The sequence below is a fragment of the Rousettus aegyptiacus genome, unplaced genomic scaffold (assembly GCF_014176215.1).
Source record: "Rousettus aegyptiacus isolate mRouAeg1 unplaced genomic scaffold, mRouAeg1.p scaffold_m13_p_9, whole genome shotgun sequence".
Lineage (NCBI taxonomy): Eukaryota > Metazoa > Chordata > Mammalia > Chiroptera > Pteropodidae > Rousettus > Rousettus aegyptiacus.
Genome location: NW_023416312.1, coordinates 9,091,003 through 9,112,588, shown reverse-complemented (window position 1 = coordinate 9,112,588; position 21,586 = coordinate 9,091,003). Strand labels below are relative to the sequence as shown.

The 21,586-nt window shown below is 37.3% G+C and overlaps 1 protein-coding gene across 1 annotated transcript in view; it reads right to left on the bottom strand.

Moving 5' to 3' along the window:
- MBTPS2 (membrane bound transcription factor peptidase, site 2) overlaps positions 1–18,197 on the bottom strand; it is a 39,257-nt gene extending 21,060 nt beyond the window's left edge. Inside the window, exons 1-4 of the mRNA XM_016166123.2 lie at positions 17,975–18,197; positions 7,862–8,010; positions 6,023–6,251; positions 1,319–1,422 (exon numbers count right to left, since the gene is read on the bottom strand). Coding sequence (XP_016021609.1) covers positions 1,319–1,422; positions 6,023–6,251; positions 7,862–8,010; positions 17,975–18,049 — 557 coding nt within the window. The 5' untranslated portion in view covers positions 18,050–18,197. The remainder of the gene's footprint in view (positions 1–1,318; positions 1,423–6,022; positions 6,252–7,861; positions 8,011–17,974) is intronic.
- Between the last annotated feature and the right edge of the window lie 3,389 nt (positions 18,198–21,586).

The window sequence follows — 21,586 nt, the reverse complement described above, 5'->3', positions numbered from 1 at the left end:
TAGAAAATACAATTTAAATAAATTATCTAAATATTTATATTTGTCTTAGCTATTCTAAATGAAGGTAGAGGTTTAAGTGTATTCTTACTGAATTAATATCTAAGTAAGGGCATTTGAAAATGCATAATGTTCAGACTATCCTTAGAACTATTTTTTTTATCAATTCAGTCTCTAAAAATGAAATTACACATAATAGCCTCATAAGACAAAATAGCTACTCTAAAAAAAAAAAAAAAAAGCATCACCTAAACATATTGTGCTGTCACTTAGTACTAAATATATTTAACAATGACTGTAAAATTCACCTTTTCTTGGTGGGATTTCATAAAAATAATAAAAAAAAAAAGACCCACATTATTTCACAAACATACTGTGAATTATTAAACTGTTGTTAATAACCATGCTTTTATATGTAAAATCCTAAAGGCTGCACTGCTAAAATAAAAATGTGGAAGCAAAGGTGAAAGAGGTTAAAAAAAAGTAGCCACCCACTTAAACCACTACATAGCACACTAGTGTAATAGTATATGCTCTGTCAAGATGAGGGCTTATTACTAGTCAAAAGACTTATTTATAAGCAACTGGAAAGTATTAAGAAGTGATTAAATCTTCTCATCTAAAACCTTTTATCTGGTCCACACACACAAAGGATAAAACACACTCCCATCAGTATGTGTGTTCCTTATGACAGTAATTGTCAGTGAGAGTGAAGGGGAGTATGACTCACCTTCTCCTCCATTATGATTTTATAAGTTCAGGAGCCTTTAAATGCTTAGGTATAATTATAACGATACATTTGGGTAGTCATGATAAGAAGAGGGCATAATACTTGAAGCAAATCCCAAGTCTCATCCTCCCTTATCTTGCACTTGAGTGTCTAAATAGGCTATGATATTTGTTTATAAACCCAGGGCTTTCAGTGTCTTTGCTCTAGCTATCAGAGGCCATGAGTAGAAGCTGAAATCAGCTGATAAGCCAAAAAAAGCAGGTGCAGAGAGCTTTAGTGGAGAGGTTATCATTTGACACAGTGAATAGATAGATCAAGTTTCAGGACTGGATGAAGATCTTGAAGTACCATTAGGATATAACCATGCCAGCAAAGGATAGAAAGACCCAGTTTGTAGATATGTACATAGTTAACTGAGCATATTCAATATATAAATTGTGCAAAAGAGGAGGTAACTCAATAATAATGGATATATAGTGGATAATATCCACAGAAATAAATACTGTCAAATATAGCAGATTTTAGTGACAAACCCCTGTAAATGAAAAGCTTCTTCACATGTAGTAGAAAGAAAAAGGTAAATATCATTACCTAATAGCTGCTATCCCATGTCCAATTTCATGTACAACACCACTAATGAGGACTGCAGCAAAGAAATAGGTCAGCTGGTTGACAGGTAAATTTATACCAGGAACCTGTTTGTAGACACAACAATAAATATACACTTGGACACCAAGAGAGAGACAATGTTTACGCTGTATTAAAGCTTAAACTTCCAATCTGAAAGTTCTATATACTAAAAGTAATATGAGTATCAATGGTTCACTTCTTCATGATAGAAATGAAGAAGACATCAGTTTTTTGAACTGGGCGGTTTTTGAACTAAGTACAACACCAATCTAAAAAGAACAGGAAACACCGGGTTAAAAAATTAAAATTTTAGCTTCCTGACCTACAACACAGGAAAGAATTAGGGAGCCTGGCAAAGCGCCAGGGAATGCAAAGTGACACTGAAGGAGTCTGCAGCTGATTCGCCCTGAAGGGTTGGAGGTCTGATTTTGGAATTCCTGTTAGAATTCCTAGTCCTTCCTCTGTATTGTTATTCTAAGGTTCCAAGTACTTATGTGAGTAATACAGGATATCCCCACCTCCCATCAATGAATTTCATTTTACTATTCTCAAGTTATATGAGAGTTGGTAATTAAAGGTAGCCCGACAAAGCACTTTGTTGGTATGGGAATATCATGCCCTCCATTTCTGATCCCATCCGTTAGTCCAGTATATTGGTAGTTTCAAAGTCATACATAAATATTATATTAAAATTGAAATTTAATGCAAAAAGTAAAGCATTTGGAACATGCAGACATGTTAAGGACCTATGAAGAATCAGGGATTATCTTGCAATCACAAGATGTTATACATGTATATATCACAGCATTCACAAAGGAACTTTGCTATTGTAATTTTTTTTTACATATACAAGAATATGCTTGTAAGATAAATTGCTCCCAAATCATGTCATCTGTTGAGAGATTCTATAAATTAGGCTAAGTAGTGGGGCATACCAGGCATCATTAATATTATTTACATATTGAGCATCTATTTCTTCCAGTCCAGGAGTTGGGACCCTAAAGGTATCCTTCTGGAGAAAATTCCTTTTTCCTTTGATTAACTATTATTTTAAATTAATTATAAAATGTTTAAAGCAGGAAAACTTTAAAAAAATCAAAGGAAAATAGAAGCCTATAATACTGCTCCCAAAACACAACAAAAAACCATTGTTAATGTTTTAAAGCATGTCCTTCTAGTCTTTTCATGTACACATTTTTAAAAGTATACTTTTATTATAAATGTGGTTTTAAAATCTGATCCTTTCACTTAATAGTACCACAAACATTTTCCCTTGAGTAGTTTCTGGTTCCACATGATTTTTAATAGCTGCATTGTATTCTATGGAATAGACTGTTGGGCATTTAATTGTTTTAAGAGTTTCTGCTCTTATAAATACTATAACAAACATATTTGAACACATGTACCCAAATATTTTGGGGAGATAAATTCTTAGACAAGCATGGTTGGTTTAGGCTCCAGAGAAATTTCACTTGGGTTTGATGTTCTGGCTCTATCACTAACTAGGAAGTTTGTATTATTCCAACACTTCAATTTCCTCATTATTAAAATGGAAACAACTACATTTACATAAAAGAATAATTTTGAGGATTACATGAGATAACCCTTGTCCAATGTTTAATATTATGCCTCACAGAGAGGGTAAAAAATGCTTATACTAAAGAATTTGATACATATCAAACTGCTCTAAAAGCAGACTCTTCCATAACCTTGGGCAAGCTCATTTTATTCAAATCTGCAATTTGAGAGATATAAAAAGCATCCCATTGTTTGATTTATGTTTCTTTGATCATTATTAAAGCTGAGCCTTCTCCCTACTTTTGACCATTGATGGACCTTTTTAGAGTAGCCATTTCATGACTTGTCTACTTTTTATTCCTAGGTGTTCACATTTTTCTTATTGATCGTTAAGATCACTTCAAGTATCAATTATCTGTCCTCTGTAATACATGTCACAGATGTATTTCCAAGTTTTATTTCTGCCATTTAATTTTATTTTGCCTTTAGTTTTTCGATATATAAAAAATTTTATGTAGTCGAATCTATCAATATTCATGGTTTCTCCATTAGTTTTATGCTAATGTCTTCCTCATTCTGTATTCAGATAAGCAAAAACCTGTTTATTTCTTTCAAGGTCTTTTATGAATTCATGTTTTAATTTTAATTCAATTAGAATTTATTCTGTGCACAATAGAGGAATTTTACTTTTAAGCCTCCTTTAGTAACTGAAGAGATTCAGACCATGCTGCTTGGACTGCTTTCTAAATTCATTAGTAATTCCAAGTGTCCTTTCCCTAATTATCATTTTTAATGCATATATACTATTTCATTAAATAATTCCATAATTTAACCATTTCTCAATTACACAGGTGGTCATTTCCAATTCTTCACATTAATAATGTTAGGAAAAGGAGGTTGATGAATACTATTTCTTCTATATTTGGGACATTTTTATGATGCTCATTATATAAAGTTCTCTTTATCCAGAGCCTACTAAGCAACTCTTTTCAAGTGTATCTTTTTCTACATACCTGCTCCATTCCCATTTTGTCAGGTGTCTTTCTGTTCAGATCAGTAGTTTCCTTTTCTCTGACCCCTCTCTAAATTAATGTACTTAAGATTCTCATATATTCCCTCTATCTTACAAAGTATTCTGGTTACTTTACCTTTATGTCAAATAAATTAGTAGTCTTGACCCAACAGGACATTAGTTCCTTCTCTTTATAATTTTATGGATGTAATAATGAGTTAAGGTAAGGATGTGAGCGTGTGACTACACCAACAGATGGTAGGGCTTATTTGCTGGCAACAGTATGCGACTGCCCATCTGTCTCGGTCATGATCACTGAGGTATTAGATGTACCAGAATGCTGATCTCTCAATGACAGAGTGCCAGGTTTTTGGGAATTAATACTGAATGAGATTGTAGGGAATTATAGAATAAACAGAAAGTGTGTTCTCTAAGCTACAAGAGCTCATATCAAAGTCAAGAGACCTAACATTCCTAAACATATACATAAATATGCACAATGAACTACAGAAGGCAGCTGACTTCTTATTGGTTCCAAAGCATGACTCGCCTAACAGAGTCAATATTTTTGTGAGCTCTATGAATAAAGTGAGAAGCAGAAAGAATAATTTTTTCTCTGGACAACATTTTTCCTTGGTAATCCTAGCATCCAGAAAGGACAATGATCACATTTCCTCCAAACCTGCTTCTTGCTCTACTATCCTCTTTCCTGGTCAACAACAACCAATTGTGTAGCTCTGAGGATAGTGAGAGATGAATGACAAACCCACCACATACTAGCTGTGACCACAGGCAAGTGACTTAAGATCTCTGTGCCTTGGTTTTCTCATCTGAGAACCATACCTCCAGATTGTTGCAAGAATAAAATAAAATTGGCACAAAAACCTCGCATGGGAAGCACTGCATATTAACTAGGTTTTATTGTTGTTGTTATTATTATTCTCTCCACCTTTCCATGTTATATGGTTCCCTCTGTTACTTGGATGTTCAATTGCTATCTTCCTGTCCTAGGCTATGTGGACTCTCTTCACTCTTCTCCTGAAGCTCTCCTCTCCTCTCCTTCAGTGCCAGGCACATCTCAGCATGCCTTCTCTCTGTGCTCAGCATCTGATACTCTATGCAACTGCAGTACAATCATAGTAGCTCTCCCTCTAGACTAAAAGCTCCATTACTGCCAGGATTGGATTTTGTTCCCAGTATAAGCAGGACTCAACACAGGGCCAATTGTCAAAATATGCTCAGTAAATGTTTGCCAAAGAAATAAATAATCTCCTCGGAGGCCTCACCTGGAGAATCCTTTTAACCTCTAAGAAGAGCTATAACCATATGGGAGATTATTGTTCTCTACAAATGGTTTCTAAATCTTCCCATAGTGACCCAGTCTAGTAGAGGCCACAAAGTGATGATTTAAAAAAAAATCTGTCACTAACTCTTAAATAGTCTATTCCATTAATAAGAATACGATTAAAAACAAAACATCCATGACCCCTGGAAATGGAAACTATAAATATAAAAAATCTGAAATACAAGTTAGCCAGTGGTAAAGCACCCTTCCAAACACTAGGGACATAAATGGATAAAGTAAAGGTATACATATGTGCTTTAAAGCGAGATTTATTATAGTCATTGTCAAAGGAGTACAACTCAGCACATTATTCTTTACATCAAAAATCACAGTGACCATTCAAAAAAGTCATATACTTTTAATTAAAAAAATATTATTGGTTAGAGTATGAAAGCCATTCAGAGGAAAAGGGAACACTGTGCAGAGAATAAAACTGTAATCTATCATTATAGAGATCTTAAACCAGCATGCTTATTCTTTGACAGTAACAATCACTCAACATCTCAAAAGGTAACATATATTAAGTCAAATACCATTTAATTGTTGTCAGTCTTGATGATGGTCTACTTGTTCTATTACTACTATTACTACTACATGACTACTACATAGTGCAACAATTCCTTGCTGTATTCTTATTAATGTTTTTGTTTAAGCAAGTAATTTAAGAAATCGTGAGACTGATCATTTATTTTCATATTTATATTATGGGTAGAAGTTATGCTATCCAGAAGAAATATCTTGTATTTATGTTTCAACAAAGTTATTTAAAACAAAAAAAGAAGGTACTTACCACAACCTGTAGCACCTGGTCGTTGTGAAGTGAGTAGGAAGAGGAAGAAGAGGAGGAGGAGGAGGAGGAAGAAGAAGAGGAGGAGGAAGAAGAGGAGGAAGAAGAGGAGGAAGAATAAGAAGCAGAAGAGTCAGCCATCATTTGTGCTAAAGTCTGCATCAGTGTTTTCCCCAGGAGAAAAAAAGAGCTAAACATGGCAATTACTCCAAACACCATTCCAAAATTGAACCTGTTAAGAGGAAAAAATTGCATAAATGTACAGTTCTTCACCATTCATGGACTAAAAAAGTTATCAACCAGCCACATTTCATAGCTTCAAAATAACATCTAAAAATCTCAATACCTCTGTCTCTTTTTCCTACCTGAACTTCAGATCTGTGACTGAAGCACAGGGACCAGTCTCTTTAAGCAGTTCTAATAAATTACAATTCTCTCATAACTAGAGGTTGAATATTCTTCCCAGTAAGAAATTTGTTTCCTCTCATGTCTTTCGATCATTTACATAGCATTGTTTTGATCCTGTTCTCATATAGTTATGAAAGTTCTTTTGACGTTACAGACATCCATTCTTTTTCATCTACCTATTCTATTATGAGCATTTTGAGCTGTATTTTGAGCTTAAATATTAACACAGTAAAGTTTGATAGTTTTTTTTTTACTGTTTCATTAATTAGCAGTCGCCCTTCTCTAGTTGGAATAATCTATTATATTTTCTAACTTTTTGATAAGTTGTGTTTTTCAAGGAACTTGTCCATTTCATCTAAATTGTCAAATTTATAGGCATAGAATTGTTCACAATAGTTTCATTTTTTAAATGTCTATAGAATCTGTTTAATGTTCTCCTTTTCAATTCCGATTTTTAGTTACTCGTGTTATCTTTTTTCTTGATCAGTCATGATATGGGTTTATCAATGTTATTAATCTTTTCAAAGAAACAACTTTTGGATTTGCTGATTTGCTCTTCTATATACTTTCTATTTCACTGATTTCTGCCCTTTATTACTTCCTTCTTTCCATTTTGTTTGCTTTGGTTTGCTGCTGCATTTTCTGCTTTTTGATGATCTGATAATTTTCATTTAGCTCTACTCCATTTGGAGCTAAATTTTTAACAAAAAGGAATTTATACACAGGTCCCCTACTCCCATCCTAGGAATTCACTCAGCTACAGAAACTGTCAGTTCCTAGGGTGTCCCAGAGATCATTGTAAACCCCCTACCCATAAATACCATAAACTCTTTGATTTTTTGTTGTTGTTGTTGTTGTTAAACCAAAGGGGTATGCCTTATATGGCAAGGGGGCTCCAGGATCCCAGTGCTGCAGTGTGGCTGGCCATTTTCCCACTTGGTTTGTATATATGCCTTAGTGTTGTTAAATATTTTAAATATCCTTCCCCTGGAAGAGTATCACAAAAGTTTAGGGGAAAGCCTTCAGACTGTTGGATGTCTTATGACTCCTAGGACCCTTGCTTCTATGTGTGATGATGGGGGAGAGAATTCTCCAGGATTATTTTCCTGATGGAAAATGCTCCATATGTTTTTTACTTTTCCATTAGTGTGTAATATACAGAGTAAAGTGCACAAGTCTGAAGTGTACAGCTCACTGAATTTTTACATATGGCACCCATGTACCCACCACCCAGATCAATATATAGAACCTTGATTTTAAGGTATGCGAAGGCACAATGAGGCAATTTCATAAGTTTATATAAGATCAGAAAGTTTTTATACTGTCAACATTTTAAACTCAGTAGATTGGAAAATGATAGAGACAGTTCATATATCAAGCATTTCTCATGATCACAATGACTAATTTAAATCGAAAAGAGAAAATGAAGCATACCACTGGTAAAGCATCCTCGCCTTCCGCCGTCCCCAACTGTAAAAGGCACGATTGAAAATAGCAGTTTGCCATCTTATGTGAAAAGGGGAGATGCTCAATCCATTGTGTTCCAGCCAGTCTTCATAGGAATGCTTAAAATATACAGATGACTAAGAGAGAAAGAAAAGTTCCACATCACTCAGTTTTAAAGAACAATTTCTAATGTTAAAAACCAAAAAGAAGTGTTTTCTACAGGAAAGCAACAAATTGATTGCCCGAATGCTTATCATTTTGAAGCTTTATGTTTATTCTTCAGGATATTAAAGTGAAGGTCTCAGACTAGCTTGTGTGCTGAGATTAGGTCCAGTAAACTATGGCCCATGGGCCAAATCTCACCTACGACCTGTTTTTGTATTGTCTATGAGCTAAGGACAATTTTTACATTTTTAAGGGATTGTAAAATGACAACAAAAAACAAGGATACATAACAGAGAACATATGTGGCCCATAAAGCCTAAAATACTGTCTGGCCCTTTACCAAGTTTGCTGACCTCTGTTTAGAATGGTGCGGTTCAGCAGAAATATTATGTGAGCCACACTTGTGTGATCAAAAAAGGGGCCACGTATTAAACAAACTCAGGGAAGATGGTGGGCCCTATAAACTCAAGAGACCAAAAGTAACCATATAGGATGGTCTGAACATAAAAATTTCTAACTAAAAGCAGGTCAGGGTAGGCAGTCACATCCTGGGCCTGTAGCTTTCTTGACGAAGGTCAATCACTACCTTAAGTGAGCCCATCTATTATTTTTTGCATCTAATATAATGTACATTTGGAATGTCAGAGCAATCCCCTTTTCCCAGACCCCTCAGGGCACAACCCTCTGCACCAGAGCAGGAGACCACAGAACCCCTCATTGTGATCTTATCCCCTGCACACCACCTCTATGCGCTGTAAATGTTAATTAACTCTCCTGTACCCACCAAAGTAAAAGAAGTGTGTCTCTCCATGTTACTTTTATCCATCCCAGAGATTTCCCTGCTTTGCTTTGTCCCACCTCCCTCATCTACTACCAACAGATTTAACGTAACCCTCCTTATGTCTCCTTCTTTGATTTTTATGTATAAAATAAGCTGCAAAAATGCCATTCTCTAGAGCATTTTCTTAATCCATTGACATTTTGCTTCCTGGCAATTGTCATCAGTCTGGCTCAAATAAACTCATTAAAATTCTTTATAGGTTTGGACGTTTGTTACAGCGACATCTACTTGGTGTAGTTGGCAGGATTCCAAAGAAGCCCACCCAGGACCACCCTGCGGACTTGGACCTGGTGCTAAGTACCAGCAGGGGCCCATTGAGCCCCACCAGCTCCTCGCTTTAAATTGGGTGAACTTAGGTGAGTTTTTCTTAGAATTCTGTATCTCCCTGTTTTAAGGTAGGAGGCCCTGATTTTATTTGAGCTGTTTTTTAAAATCCTCCAGTGGCATTAGAAGTTAACGGTTGAGATAATCCAGGCTATGGATAAGGACTGAAGATAACTCAGGGACAGGAGAAAAAAATGGGTGTCTGAGTTTTGATTTTGGCTTTTTAATTGGAACTGTTTACTGGGAATCTCAGCAAAACCCTTGCTAGATAAATGAGAATCTGAACTCGGGTTTCAGCTCCAAAGATAAGGGGCATTTACTACCTCTAGCTAGAATTTAGAGTATTCTTAGGTAACTAAGAATCTATGTGATCTATGTGGAGGTGTTTGAGGATACCCCTAAAAGCAAGCAGTGGCCCCATAGGGAATCCCAACACAACTGTAATTAAATAACTGACTCATCTGGGGATGAACACATGAAGGCTGGTTACCTAGTGCTCCGAGTCCTCACAGTTGTATTAGACAGCTGGAGAGAGAAATGAAGACACGTGAGAGGGTTAAGGCGACTCTGGAGGTGACAGCCCTTTGGAGCTAAACCCATAAGCGTCACACTTCAACCCACTATACAATATCCCTATAAATTTGTTCAGACTCTGCAGGTCTCAATAAAAACCCTAAAATTAACAAGAAATCATGTTTGCAAGGCCGACAAGTTCCCAGACCCTGTTAATACTCCTGCAGATGTACAATTCCTAAAGAAATTTTACTCGCAAGTACTTACAGAAATGGGAGGATTTAACTAGAAGTGATATCAATTTAAGATGGCCAAAATGGAGTTCTTTTGACACCTAAATTATTTTTGTGTGTGCAGTCAGAAAAAGCCAGCTCTAAAATCAAACTGAATGAATGGGAGGCTCACCTCAATTAGGTGACAGAAGACTCTGAAATTGAGCATAGAGAGACGTTCTCTCCAGGAAGTTAATAAGAATATTTCAGAGACTACCTCTGAACCAAAGAAGGCTTCCGAAACTGTTCAATGCTAGCACCCCACTTTTCCCTCTTCTTCACCTGCCCAACTGTAGTTTACTCCGTTGTACGGACTTACTCTCCTTTCCTCCTTGTCCTCTCTTCGACACCTCCTCCACTGCAGCTCCCTACTAACCTAGGGGACACTCAGAAAAGAAACCCAGACTAGGACAGACTAGAAAAAAAGTCAGAAATTCAGCATCTTCCTTTAGAAAAAGCCAGTGTCAGGCAGCGGGGAACCAACAGTTGTATACGTTACTTGGACTAGAAGAGAACTAAGGAATCTACTAAAGAGTCCCCCAACCCACTCTGGGACCGAAATGAGTTCTCAAAGGAATTTGATTTAACTGTTAGAACATATGATCCTGGTTATTCTGACTTATTCCAATTAATATATCCACTCATTTCTGAAAGCACAGCAGCAGAATTGGTAAATAAGGTTTGCTGGGAAACTTCTGTAGTGGGTCTGCTTTTATTGTAAGAATTCAGGTCACCTTAGGAAGGATTATAGACAACTGAAATGGGATTTAGAAAAAGAAAAAAAAAAGCAGCAAGTATAGGGCTGACCCAAGGGCTATGTGAGGTCATTTCCCTTTCTCCTTACTTATACTTTAGAAGAAACTGAAATTACTATAAAAGGGGAAGCTACTAAAGCCCTTGTAGATACTGGGGCTACTTTATCCTTTCTTAACCTACCCAAATTGCCTTCTCCCTTGGACTAGGCTTCTGTACAAATGGTGGGGACATCTAATCTACCAATGTCTGTTTTTAATTCAGAACCTGTTCCCTTCCAGCTAGGGAATGTTATGGGGAAACATTTTTTACTAGTCAAATCTGCCCCAATTCACCTGATAGGGTGAGATTTTTTTTGAAATCAATTATGCCCACATATCCTTTTCCCAGAAGGGTGAAATGTATTGAGAACTAAATGAAACAGACACTGAACCAATTAGGAAAAAAGTGGTTTTTAAAGACCCTCCACAAAAGGAAACTAATCTTGGGACTGAAGAATGTTCATTACAGGATGTTTAAATACAAATTTGAGCCTTTTCCAGTACAGGTATTGACAAGATTAAGCCAACCATTCCTTTTAAAATAACTATTGACAATTCTTTGCCTCTACCTAATATTCACCAATATCCTTTAAGACCTGATGCATGAGCTGAATTTATTCCATTATACAAAATTAATAAAAGGGGGGAGCTTTTAATTCCATGCATGAGCCCCGGTAATTGTTCTATCCTTCCAGTAAAGAAATCCAATGGGAAAGTATGGAGATTTGCACAGGATCTCATAGCTTTAAAAAAGACATCCTGTGGTTCCAAATCCACATATCTTATTATCAGATATTCTTGTGGACTATTGATATTTTTCATTGATAGATTTATGTAGTGCCTTTTTAGCATTCCTGAAAAAGAGGACAGGAAATATCTCTTTGCTTTCTACCTGGGAAGATCATGAGTTTACTTGGACAGTAATGCCCCAGAAGTATATAGGAAAGTCCCACCTATTTCTCTCAGACACTAAAAGCTGATTTGAATAATCCTGAATTGACCAGATTCCACTCTAATGCAGGATGTGGATGATGTACTTTTATGCTCCAGGACAGGGGTTCCTCCAGGCTGCAGACCCGTACCAACCATGGCCTGTTAGGAACCAGGCTACACAGCAGGAGGTGTCTGTGGGTAGGTGAGCTGTGGGTGGGCGAGCTAGCAAAGCTTCATCTGTATTTGCAGCCGCTCCCCAGTGCTAGCATCACTGCCTCAGCTCCACCTCAGATCATATAACATTAGATTGCCATAGGAGCAACAATTCCTGGTGCCAAAAAGGTTGAGGACCACTGCTCTAAGACATATTAGACCCCAAGAGTACACAATTGACTTATTACAATAGCTAGCCATAAAGAGACATAGGGTATCAAATGACAAGCTTTGATTCTGTTCACTCCAAGTAAAATACTTGGTTATCTAATATCTAAGGACGCCCTACTAATTAACCCTGAAAGCCTCAGAGGAATAATATTCTTTTCTCTTTTAAAAACAACACAACAGCTTAGAGGATTCCTGGTATAACTGGATACTGTCCAAATTTTTTATTAATGGCCCAGTTTCCATATGTCTTATTAAAATCAGATCAACTTGATCCCATTCAATGAAACCCCAAAAAGAAACAAGCTGAAGAAGCTCTAGAGGAAGTACTATCTAAAGCTCCCGCCTTGGGACACCCTAATTATAAACTTTCTTCCTTTTAACACATGAAAATAAAAGAAATACTTTAGGAATATTAAATAAAAACACAGAAATTATCATAGACCTATGAGATTATAGTCAGCAATTAAACTCAGTAGCCAAAGGGCTCCCTCCCTGCAGGACAGCCACGTTATACAAAAAAAAAAAAAAAAAAAAAAAAAAAACCAGAAAAAATATAGGCTTTCCTCTATGTTCCTCATTCTGTTGAATCTTAACTGAACTCTCTTCACACTCAACACTTCTCTGTCAGTTGACTGGCTTTAACTGGATATAACAGTCTTACCCCAGCAACTTTGCTACCTCCTTTGCAGGATGAAGACACCCATGATTATGTTTTGCTTACTGACTACCTGGTTCCTAGGAATGGTTTACAGGAAACTCTTACAGATAATGCTAACTTAATTTGGTTTACAGGTGGCTCTTATCGGAAAGATGAACAGGGACATTACTGATAGGCAAAAACTTCCATGGTGGACATAATTGAAAGTTCTTATCTACCTGAATAAGATCTGTCCCCAATAACCTGAATTAATTGCTCTAACTGCACCTTGAGAATTGGCCAAAGATCAAATAGGCAATATTTATACTGACAGTTGCTATGCCTTTGGTGTAGCTCAAAACTTTGGAAGGTTGTGGAATGAACGAGGCTTCTTAACTCCCTCAGGGCAGCCCATAAAGGATGAAAAACAGGTTGCAGAATTATTAGAGCCATACAGCAACCAAAACAATTGGTAATTATCAAAATTCCAGGACAGTTTAAAGCTGCCACCATGGGGAAAAAAAAGGAAATAATTTAGCTGACAATGCGGCTATACAAACAGCAATAAGCAGCCAAATTATCCAGACCTGACAATGTTTCTTCTTCCTACTAAAGCAATAAAAACCTCTTTCACAGTTCCAATGGACAGCTGCAGGAGAAAAAGAGGAAACGGCAACAAAAAGGAGGAACCTTGACTCAAATAGATATGGTTTGGACCCAATCAGAAACCAATTTTCCTGTAGGGGTTCAATTGCCTATACTCCAACATGTACACGAGCTAACATTGGGGTCCTGAAAAGATGATTTCATGGAGTAAACAATATTACTGAAAACCTTCTCCTACTATAGCTTATAAGGTGTATACCAGATGTTCTATCCATCCAAAATACAGCCCTGGAAAATCACTCCACAGGTCCCATGGACATTTCCCACTTCTTTTAAGCCCATTTGAGGTATGACAATTCAATTTTATCCAAATGCTGCCACCTCAAGGATACAAATATGTGTTAATTATGATTTGTATGTTGTCTCACTGGGTGGAGTCACTCCCTTGTAGGAGAGTGACAGCCTTAACAATAGGCAAATTATTATTATTGGAAAAAAATAATCCCCATTTTGGGAATTCCCTCTGAGTTACGTAGTGACTGAGGGACTTATTTCACTGGGCAAATAATACAATCCATTTGTAATATCTGGCCTATTCTACAGCATTTTCACTATGCTTATCACCCCAGTCCTCAGGATTGGTGAAACATACAAGTGGTACCATTCAAACGCAACTAGGTAAATTTTCAAAAGCTTTTACTCTCCCTTAGCTAAAAGCTCTCCCTATAGTTCTTGTTAACCTGAGATCTACCCTTTTGGATAAACACAGCCTTTCTCCTCATTAAATAGTCACTGGTCACCTTATGCATCTGGATGAAAGGTCATATGAACCAACCTTACTGAAGGGAGACATTCTACATTACTAGCAAGAACTTACTAGCCAGGTTAAAGAAATTGATAAATTAGTAACTGATTCACTTCACATTGTGCTCCTGGGAGATGAAGACTTAAAAGAACATGACTTATAACCAGGTTATGTCCAAAAAGACAGCAATTAAAGACTCTCCAACCTCATTAGAAAGGACCTTATCAGGTATTACCGACTAATCCATGTGCAGCCAAACCTAAAGGAACTAACTCATGGATTTAAATTTCTCATTTAAAAAAGGTGCCTAATCAAAAAAAAAAAAAAAGAAAAAGAAAAAGAAGTCCATTTAAAAAATAGGCAGAAGACCTGAATAGATATTTCTCCAAAGAGGAAATGCAGATAGCCAATAGATATATGAAAAGATGCTCAAGGTATTTAATCATCAAAGAAATGCAAATTAAACCACAATGAGATATCACCTGACACCTGTCAAAATATATCAAAGAACAAGTGTTGGTGAGGGCAGGGAGAAAAGGGAACTCTCATACATTGTTGGTGGGATTGCAAATTGGTACAGCCACTATGTAAAACAGTCTGGAGGTTTCTCAAAAAATTAAAAATGCTATATACGTTTAGACCCAGCAATTGTACTTCTGGGTATTTATCCAAAGAAAACCAAAACAATAATTCACAAAGATCTATGCACCCCTATGTTCATGGCAGCACTATTTACAATAGCCAAGAAGATATGGAAGCAACCTAAATGCCCATCAACAGATGATTGGATAATGAGATTATGGTTCATATATACAATGGAATATCACTCAGCCATCAAAAAAAAAAAATGAAATCCTACCATTTGCAACGGCACATAGGACGGTCTGAACATAAAAAATTTCTAATATCCTGGGCCTGTAGCTTTTTTTGACAAAGGTCAATCATCTTAAGTGAGCCTATCTAATGTCTTTTTGTTTCTAAGATAACATATCCCTGGAATGTCAGAGCAATCCCTTTTCCCCAGACCCCTCAGGGCACAACCCTCTGCACCAGAGCAGGAGACCACAGAACCCCTCATTGTGATCTTGTCCCCTGCACACCATCTCTATGCGCTAAAAATGTTAATTATTAATTCTCTGTACCTTCTACCCCCAATGGGTTTCATGTAACCCTCCTTATGTCTCCGCCTTTGATTCTAACGTACAAAATAAGATGCAAAACTGCCACTTGCCGGAGCATTTTCGCAATCTGTTGAGATTTTGCTTCCTGGCAATTGTCGTCAGTTTGGCTCAAATAAACTCACTGAAATTCCCTACAGGTTTGGACATTTCTTAACGTCGACACATGTTAGCCACATACGTAATTTAAAATCTTCAGTAGCCAAATTTCATAAACAGAAACAGATTAAATATATTTTAACTAAAAACATCCAAGATATCATTTTGACATGAAAATATAAAACATTATTGAAATAATTTACAACCCCATTCATTCATTCATGCACTAAATCTTTGAAATCTGGTATTAACTCCACACTTACAGCACATCTCAATTCAGACTAGCCATTCAATGGCTATGTGCAGTTAGCGGCTACCATACTGGACAATGCAGGCCTAGAAGCCTTGTTACCATCGAAAGAGTTGTTGTAATTTTAAAAGATCTATAACCAATTCAACAGAGGGGATCAGTGCTATCCTCTTCTGAGCAACAACCCTAAGAAATTAGGTGACTTTGATTACCTAAAACTATTTATCTAAAGCCAACTTGGTCTCAGTAACTTCTCTTACATTCTTCAGGGTTGGAGGGATAGCTGCTTATACATAACCTAACAAGAGTTCTATCTTTAGGTAAGTTTGAAGTCCTTGAGTAAGGATCTTGGATATGTAAGGCTGTTTTATATACACTGACGCTGACCCCTATTACCTCAGTTACAGTAAGTACAGTAAGTATTTTGTCATATCGGTGTCCATTTGAGAAACTTTTCTGTCCCTGGATATTTCAGCTTTATCACATAAAAATGACCTGAGTCCAAACACAGGTATGTGTTTGCCTTTGGATCTGTAATGTCCTCTGCTCTCAATCATCAGGTGAAGTTCCTTAAACCTGCCTATTTCCCAGGACTTGGAAGAGTGACACATCCCTTCAGCAGATGTCTACTGAGGAAATCCTAGAAGAATCAAGGGTGGAACAGCAGACCATGTTGGAAACAGAAAAGTTGAAGGCGCAGACTCTGAAAACTCTAAGGTCTCTCCTTTCTCCAGGCAGATACTCGGAATGAGACTTAGGTCTTTTGCTCAAGGAATAGTGCTCTCTTAGGGTGCCGAGGGCTGTTACTGAAATTAAAGGACCACCCTGATCACCTCACATACTTGACCAGAGACTGTGAATGTTTGAAAAGTTCATCCTATTTTGGACTTTTGTCACATGTACAACATGAAGAAATCATGTGGCTTTTTTTTTCTAAACAACATATCACTGCTTAAAGAAGCAGTGGCCTGTACTGCTTATGACATGCTAAACACTATACCAATTATGTGCAGAAAAAGCACCTGAGGGATCTCGTGACGCTGCAGAGTCTAATTCTATAGGTCAGGGATGACGACTGAGGTTCCACATTTTTAACAAGTTCCCAGGTGATTCAAGTGCTGCAGGTCCTTAAACCTCAGGTTGAGTAACAAGGCTTTATGTGGATGAAATAGTGTAATCCTCTCTACAGTATTAGGAAGCCCTTACTATTTTTACCCCTATTTTAAAGATGAAGAAACCAAGGCACAAGAGTTATTTGCCCAAAGTCACAACAGCCTAACCCTTGCTCTAAGGACTCCATTGTATAACCTCCTCACTTTATAAGTTTTAAATGCAACAAAGGACAACTATCGTTTCATTTTACTGTTAAACCTAAAACACAATACTGAACTATAGTATTTTACTTAAAACGGTATTCATAACATGGTTTTACTATCTATAATTGTTTTTATTAAACCATTGAGAAAATTATGATTTTATTCCACACTGTCCAATACTCACTAACAAAAGATTGCCTGAACCATGTGGTCAAATATTCATAATTTTTGCTTCCCTTCCCAAATAATCGGAGAATGGACCATACTCCCAGTGTGTGTGTGTGTGTGTGTGTGTGTGTGTGTGTGTGTGTGTGTGTGTGTGTTGGGGGGGTGTTAATGTGAAGAATAGGATGCAGTATGCAAATTAGCATTCAAGACGCCAGAAACTAGTTATCTTAAATCCTTACTACTGAGGATGCTACTTTGAAGGATGGTCTGTAGTCCAGCAAACAGTAATGGTTGCACTTGGGAACTGATTAGAAACGCGGAACCTTAGGCCCCGCCCCGGACCTGCTGAATCAGAATATGCATTTTAACCGGAACCCCAGACGATCCTATGCACTTTACAGTTCGAGACCACTGATCTAAATCACAACTTTATTTCCACTGATTCCAATGCCAGAGTCTCTAGAGGGTCGTGGCCTTAAAGACAATGAAAGAAAACAATGCCTTTCCTACGCAGACATTTTATTTTGCTAGGCACTGCTGCGGCCCTCGCAAAACCACAACCTGCGCCTCACGGGCAGGATCGGAAGGCTACGCACCCCGCAACGTGACTGCGGCTGCTGCGCAGACCGCCACACCCCTCCCGTGGCCCGCCATGCTTTATTTACTCCAGGGGCCCGGACGCCATGCGGAAGGCCGCACGTGGCCACCCGCTGCGCGGTTTCCGTCCCGGCAGGCGCGAGGTAGGGGAAAAGGCCTCGGGCCTTGCGCACGGGCCCTGGGTACAGCGGGCTTGGGCCAACAGCCCGAGGCCCTCACCTTCAGCACCAAGTCGGTCAGGTACACAGCAGTCCAGCCGCCCACTACCACCACCAGCAGCGACACCGGAATCATAGCAGCGGCTGAGGCAGCGGACGAAAAGCGAGCCCTGGCGTCCTCCTCCCTGAGAGCCGCAACCAGCCAACCAAACGGCGCCTACAACCACAGCATCCGCGCAGGAACCAACGTGCTGCCGGCTCCTTTCTCGCGGTGGCGCTGTTTCCTTCCGGACGCTTACGGTGGGACACAAACGTACGGACGTGCGGGCACCGGAAGAGTGTGCGGGGCTTGTTTTTGTGGGGCTCTCGAGCGCCGCCGCCCCGGCTTCAGCTTCGCTGCAGCTGCCAACCCTGTAGCGATTTCTGAGGCTTTGGCCCTCCCTGCTGTTTGCTCTCCATTCTCTCTGGTTCTGGTCTGAGGTTTGCTGTTTCTCTTAATCTGCCTCCCACACCTTGTCATAGGTATCCAGATTTAAATCATTAGTTATTTTTTTGAAGTTAATTTACATATAGCGAAATCACAATAAAGATCTTAACCGTCCATTTCGATGAGGTTCAGTACCTGTGTACCCTGATCAAAGTAGTATTTTCCTCTGAGGAATGTATTTCCCAGTCGACTTCACACTCCGTTTAATTTATTTAACCTTTATGTAAATAGAGTCATACAGTAAGTACTCTTTTGTGTCTGGCATATTCCGTTCAACACAATATTCTAAAGTTGTAGAGGAGGAAAATTTGCCATCCCAAAGTATTCCTATTTGGCTTGTTGCTTATTCTAAACTTTTTTTTGTAAACAAAAAAACAAAAACCAGTAGACGTAAGAGAAGCTCTGAAAACTAAGTAGAAGTTGCCCTTTTGTAAGAAACACTTAATATTTATAAAGGGAATCTCCATTTGTAAAGGTGACTCCCTCTCTGTACCAGGAATAGCAGGATGAATAAATCTCTAGAAACTTATCAATGGCAAAGGCAAGGATAAATCTACATAACATCCTTAACCCCGTTTACTGTGGTTTTCCTGATAACTTCCCATAACTAGCCTCCTCCCCACCCCAAATATCTTTTGTCTTTGGCTGAAGATGGTATTTAAGGTGATGGCTTCCACCTTTTCAGAATTACTGAGTTTTCCTGAGTCTCTACCGCGTATACAGAAGGTATACACATAATTAAACTTTTGCTTGCTTTTCTCCTGTTAGTCTGTCTCATGTCAATTTAATTCTTACACCAGCCAGAAGAACTTAGAAGAGAAATTTTTCCACCTCAACAGAGATTTATACATGTTTTTTATTAAGTTCTTCATTTTTTCCGTTACAAAATTTGAGATTAGTTCTATGGCTTAAAAAAAAAATTGGTGCACTGAACATCTGCATATATTTTTATGTTGACATAGTTCTGATTATATATTGACCTGGAGCAGTGGTCCTCAACCTTGGCTGTACATCAGGTTCACTAGGGGACTTTTAAAATTCTTTTTAAAGTTCTGTGGCCCTAACCAGTTGAATCAATGTTAGTGTGGAACCCAAGCATTAGTACTTTTTTGAGCTCCTTAGGTCATCCCAGTGTTAAGCCAATATTGAGAACCATTGAACTAGACAATCTCTAATGGGAAGGAAAAGTATTATTTATGGAGTGTTTTCTGCATTCTCTTAATGTTAAAATCTTTAAAAGTTAGTTTCCTGGAAAAGCATCATTAACAATAAAATTACTAATACCCAAAATTGAGAACATAATACTATCTTAAGTATCCCAAATAAAAATATCACCTCAACCCCCTCTGAAGTAAAAATAAAGTGTAATACTAGATACCTATATTACAGATAGTTCTACTAGTTTGCCTCATTCTTCATACTTTTCTTAAACTTAATAATTTAGCACCATATCTCTTGAGCTCATCTCGTATATATGTGTGTATATGTGTTATAAAATGTTTCAACTTATTTTGGACATAGATAGGTATAAATTATAAAAGACATTTATTTGAGCACCCTGTGACTCCACAATTTTCCACGTACAGTTATCACAAAAGTGTGAATGCAGATTTAGGTTTTGATAATTTCAGAAGTATAAATGCTACACACTTGCAAAAAACATCATTTGAATGTTCATTTAAATTTTTTACACATTCATTTTGTGAATTTTGAATAATTTAAAACTTTTTAGTCCCCCTAATTGAGGACGGCAAATATTGACTGAAACAAAAATTGAAATACGTTTACTGTTCAAAAATTCCCAGGACCAAATTAGCATGAAGAAATGAAATAATTTTGTTTTCAAATGATGTTTTGTGTAAGTCTGTAGATTTTGTATTTCTGAAGGTCTCAAACCTAAAACTACAGTAAGACTGTTGGTAAACTATCGTATTTGAACTCACCTTTGCTCTTATATAATTCCTGTAGTTTGTAATGTTGTGGTGTGATCAAATTTAATACCCACGGAGCCAATTGAGATTAATTATGAGCCTTTATTAGCCAGCGGGCAACTGACTCTCCCCACTAGAGAATCAGCCCCGAACCTCTAGAAGGAATAGCTTAAAAAGCCACAAAACCCCCTCTAGCAAGTACACAAGTTTAGAGAAGCGGGAGGCTGGCCATTAACATATCTTTACACAGGTTAACTACACCCTCAACATTAGCATACCTTTGCACAGAATATCTCCTAGAACTACACCCCATTTAACATTAAACAATGGCAGCAGAAGTTGGCCATTTGGAAATTTTCCACCCTTAACAGTAATAGTGTTCTTTCCTAAGAGATTTTTTCTTAATATTTTTTTATTTTCAATTACAGTTGGCATACAATATATTAGTTTCAGGTGTACAATATATTGAGAACTTATGAAGTGATCACCTGATAAATCTAGTACCCATCTGACACAGTACATAATTATTACATTATTGACTATATTCCTTATGCTATACTTTACATCTCCATGACTATGTTGTAAGTACCAATTTGTGAGAATATTAACTTAAAAATTGAAATGTCTTCTCTTTTGTTAGCCTGAAGTTTTGTCTGGACCATTTGCTAGGACAAGTTGCCAGCTACTGTGTGGCTACCTGATTATGTAAAATATGTAGGAAATGATTGTTTTTCTGTTCCCAATCTAAAAATTTACTTATTTAACAGACTCGATGTTCTCATCAGGGACCCAGAAGTCAAAACAAAACACTGAATTGAATCCTGCTGGTTTCAGAAATTTATCATAGAGGAAGCCAGCTGGTGGCAGCAGAAGAGACAAGATAGAGGTTGCAAGATGGCAGAGGAAAAGAAAAAAAAAAAACCTTAATTCTAGAAAATCAAGGTATTTTTCCTGAGAATAAATTTGCGACCTAATTTACAAATTGTTTTGGGTTTCTGTCAAGTAGCTATTTTAAATAAAGGGCACAGAGCCAAGCTTTTATTCGTATAATTTTTATTTAGTATATATATATTTTTAAAGAGGCACTAAAATGCAAAATAACTACATTAAAAATCAATATTTGGATGTAACAGAATATCATTATATAATAAACTTCTAAGATACCAGAATCAACACGAAATATAAAAATTAGATATTAATTTAAAAACATTGTGATTTTAGTATGGAAATGTTAATATTCAGATCTTTAAAGTTT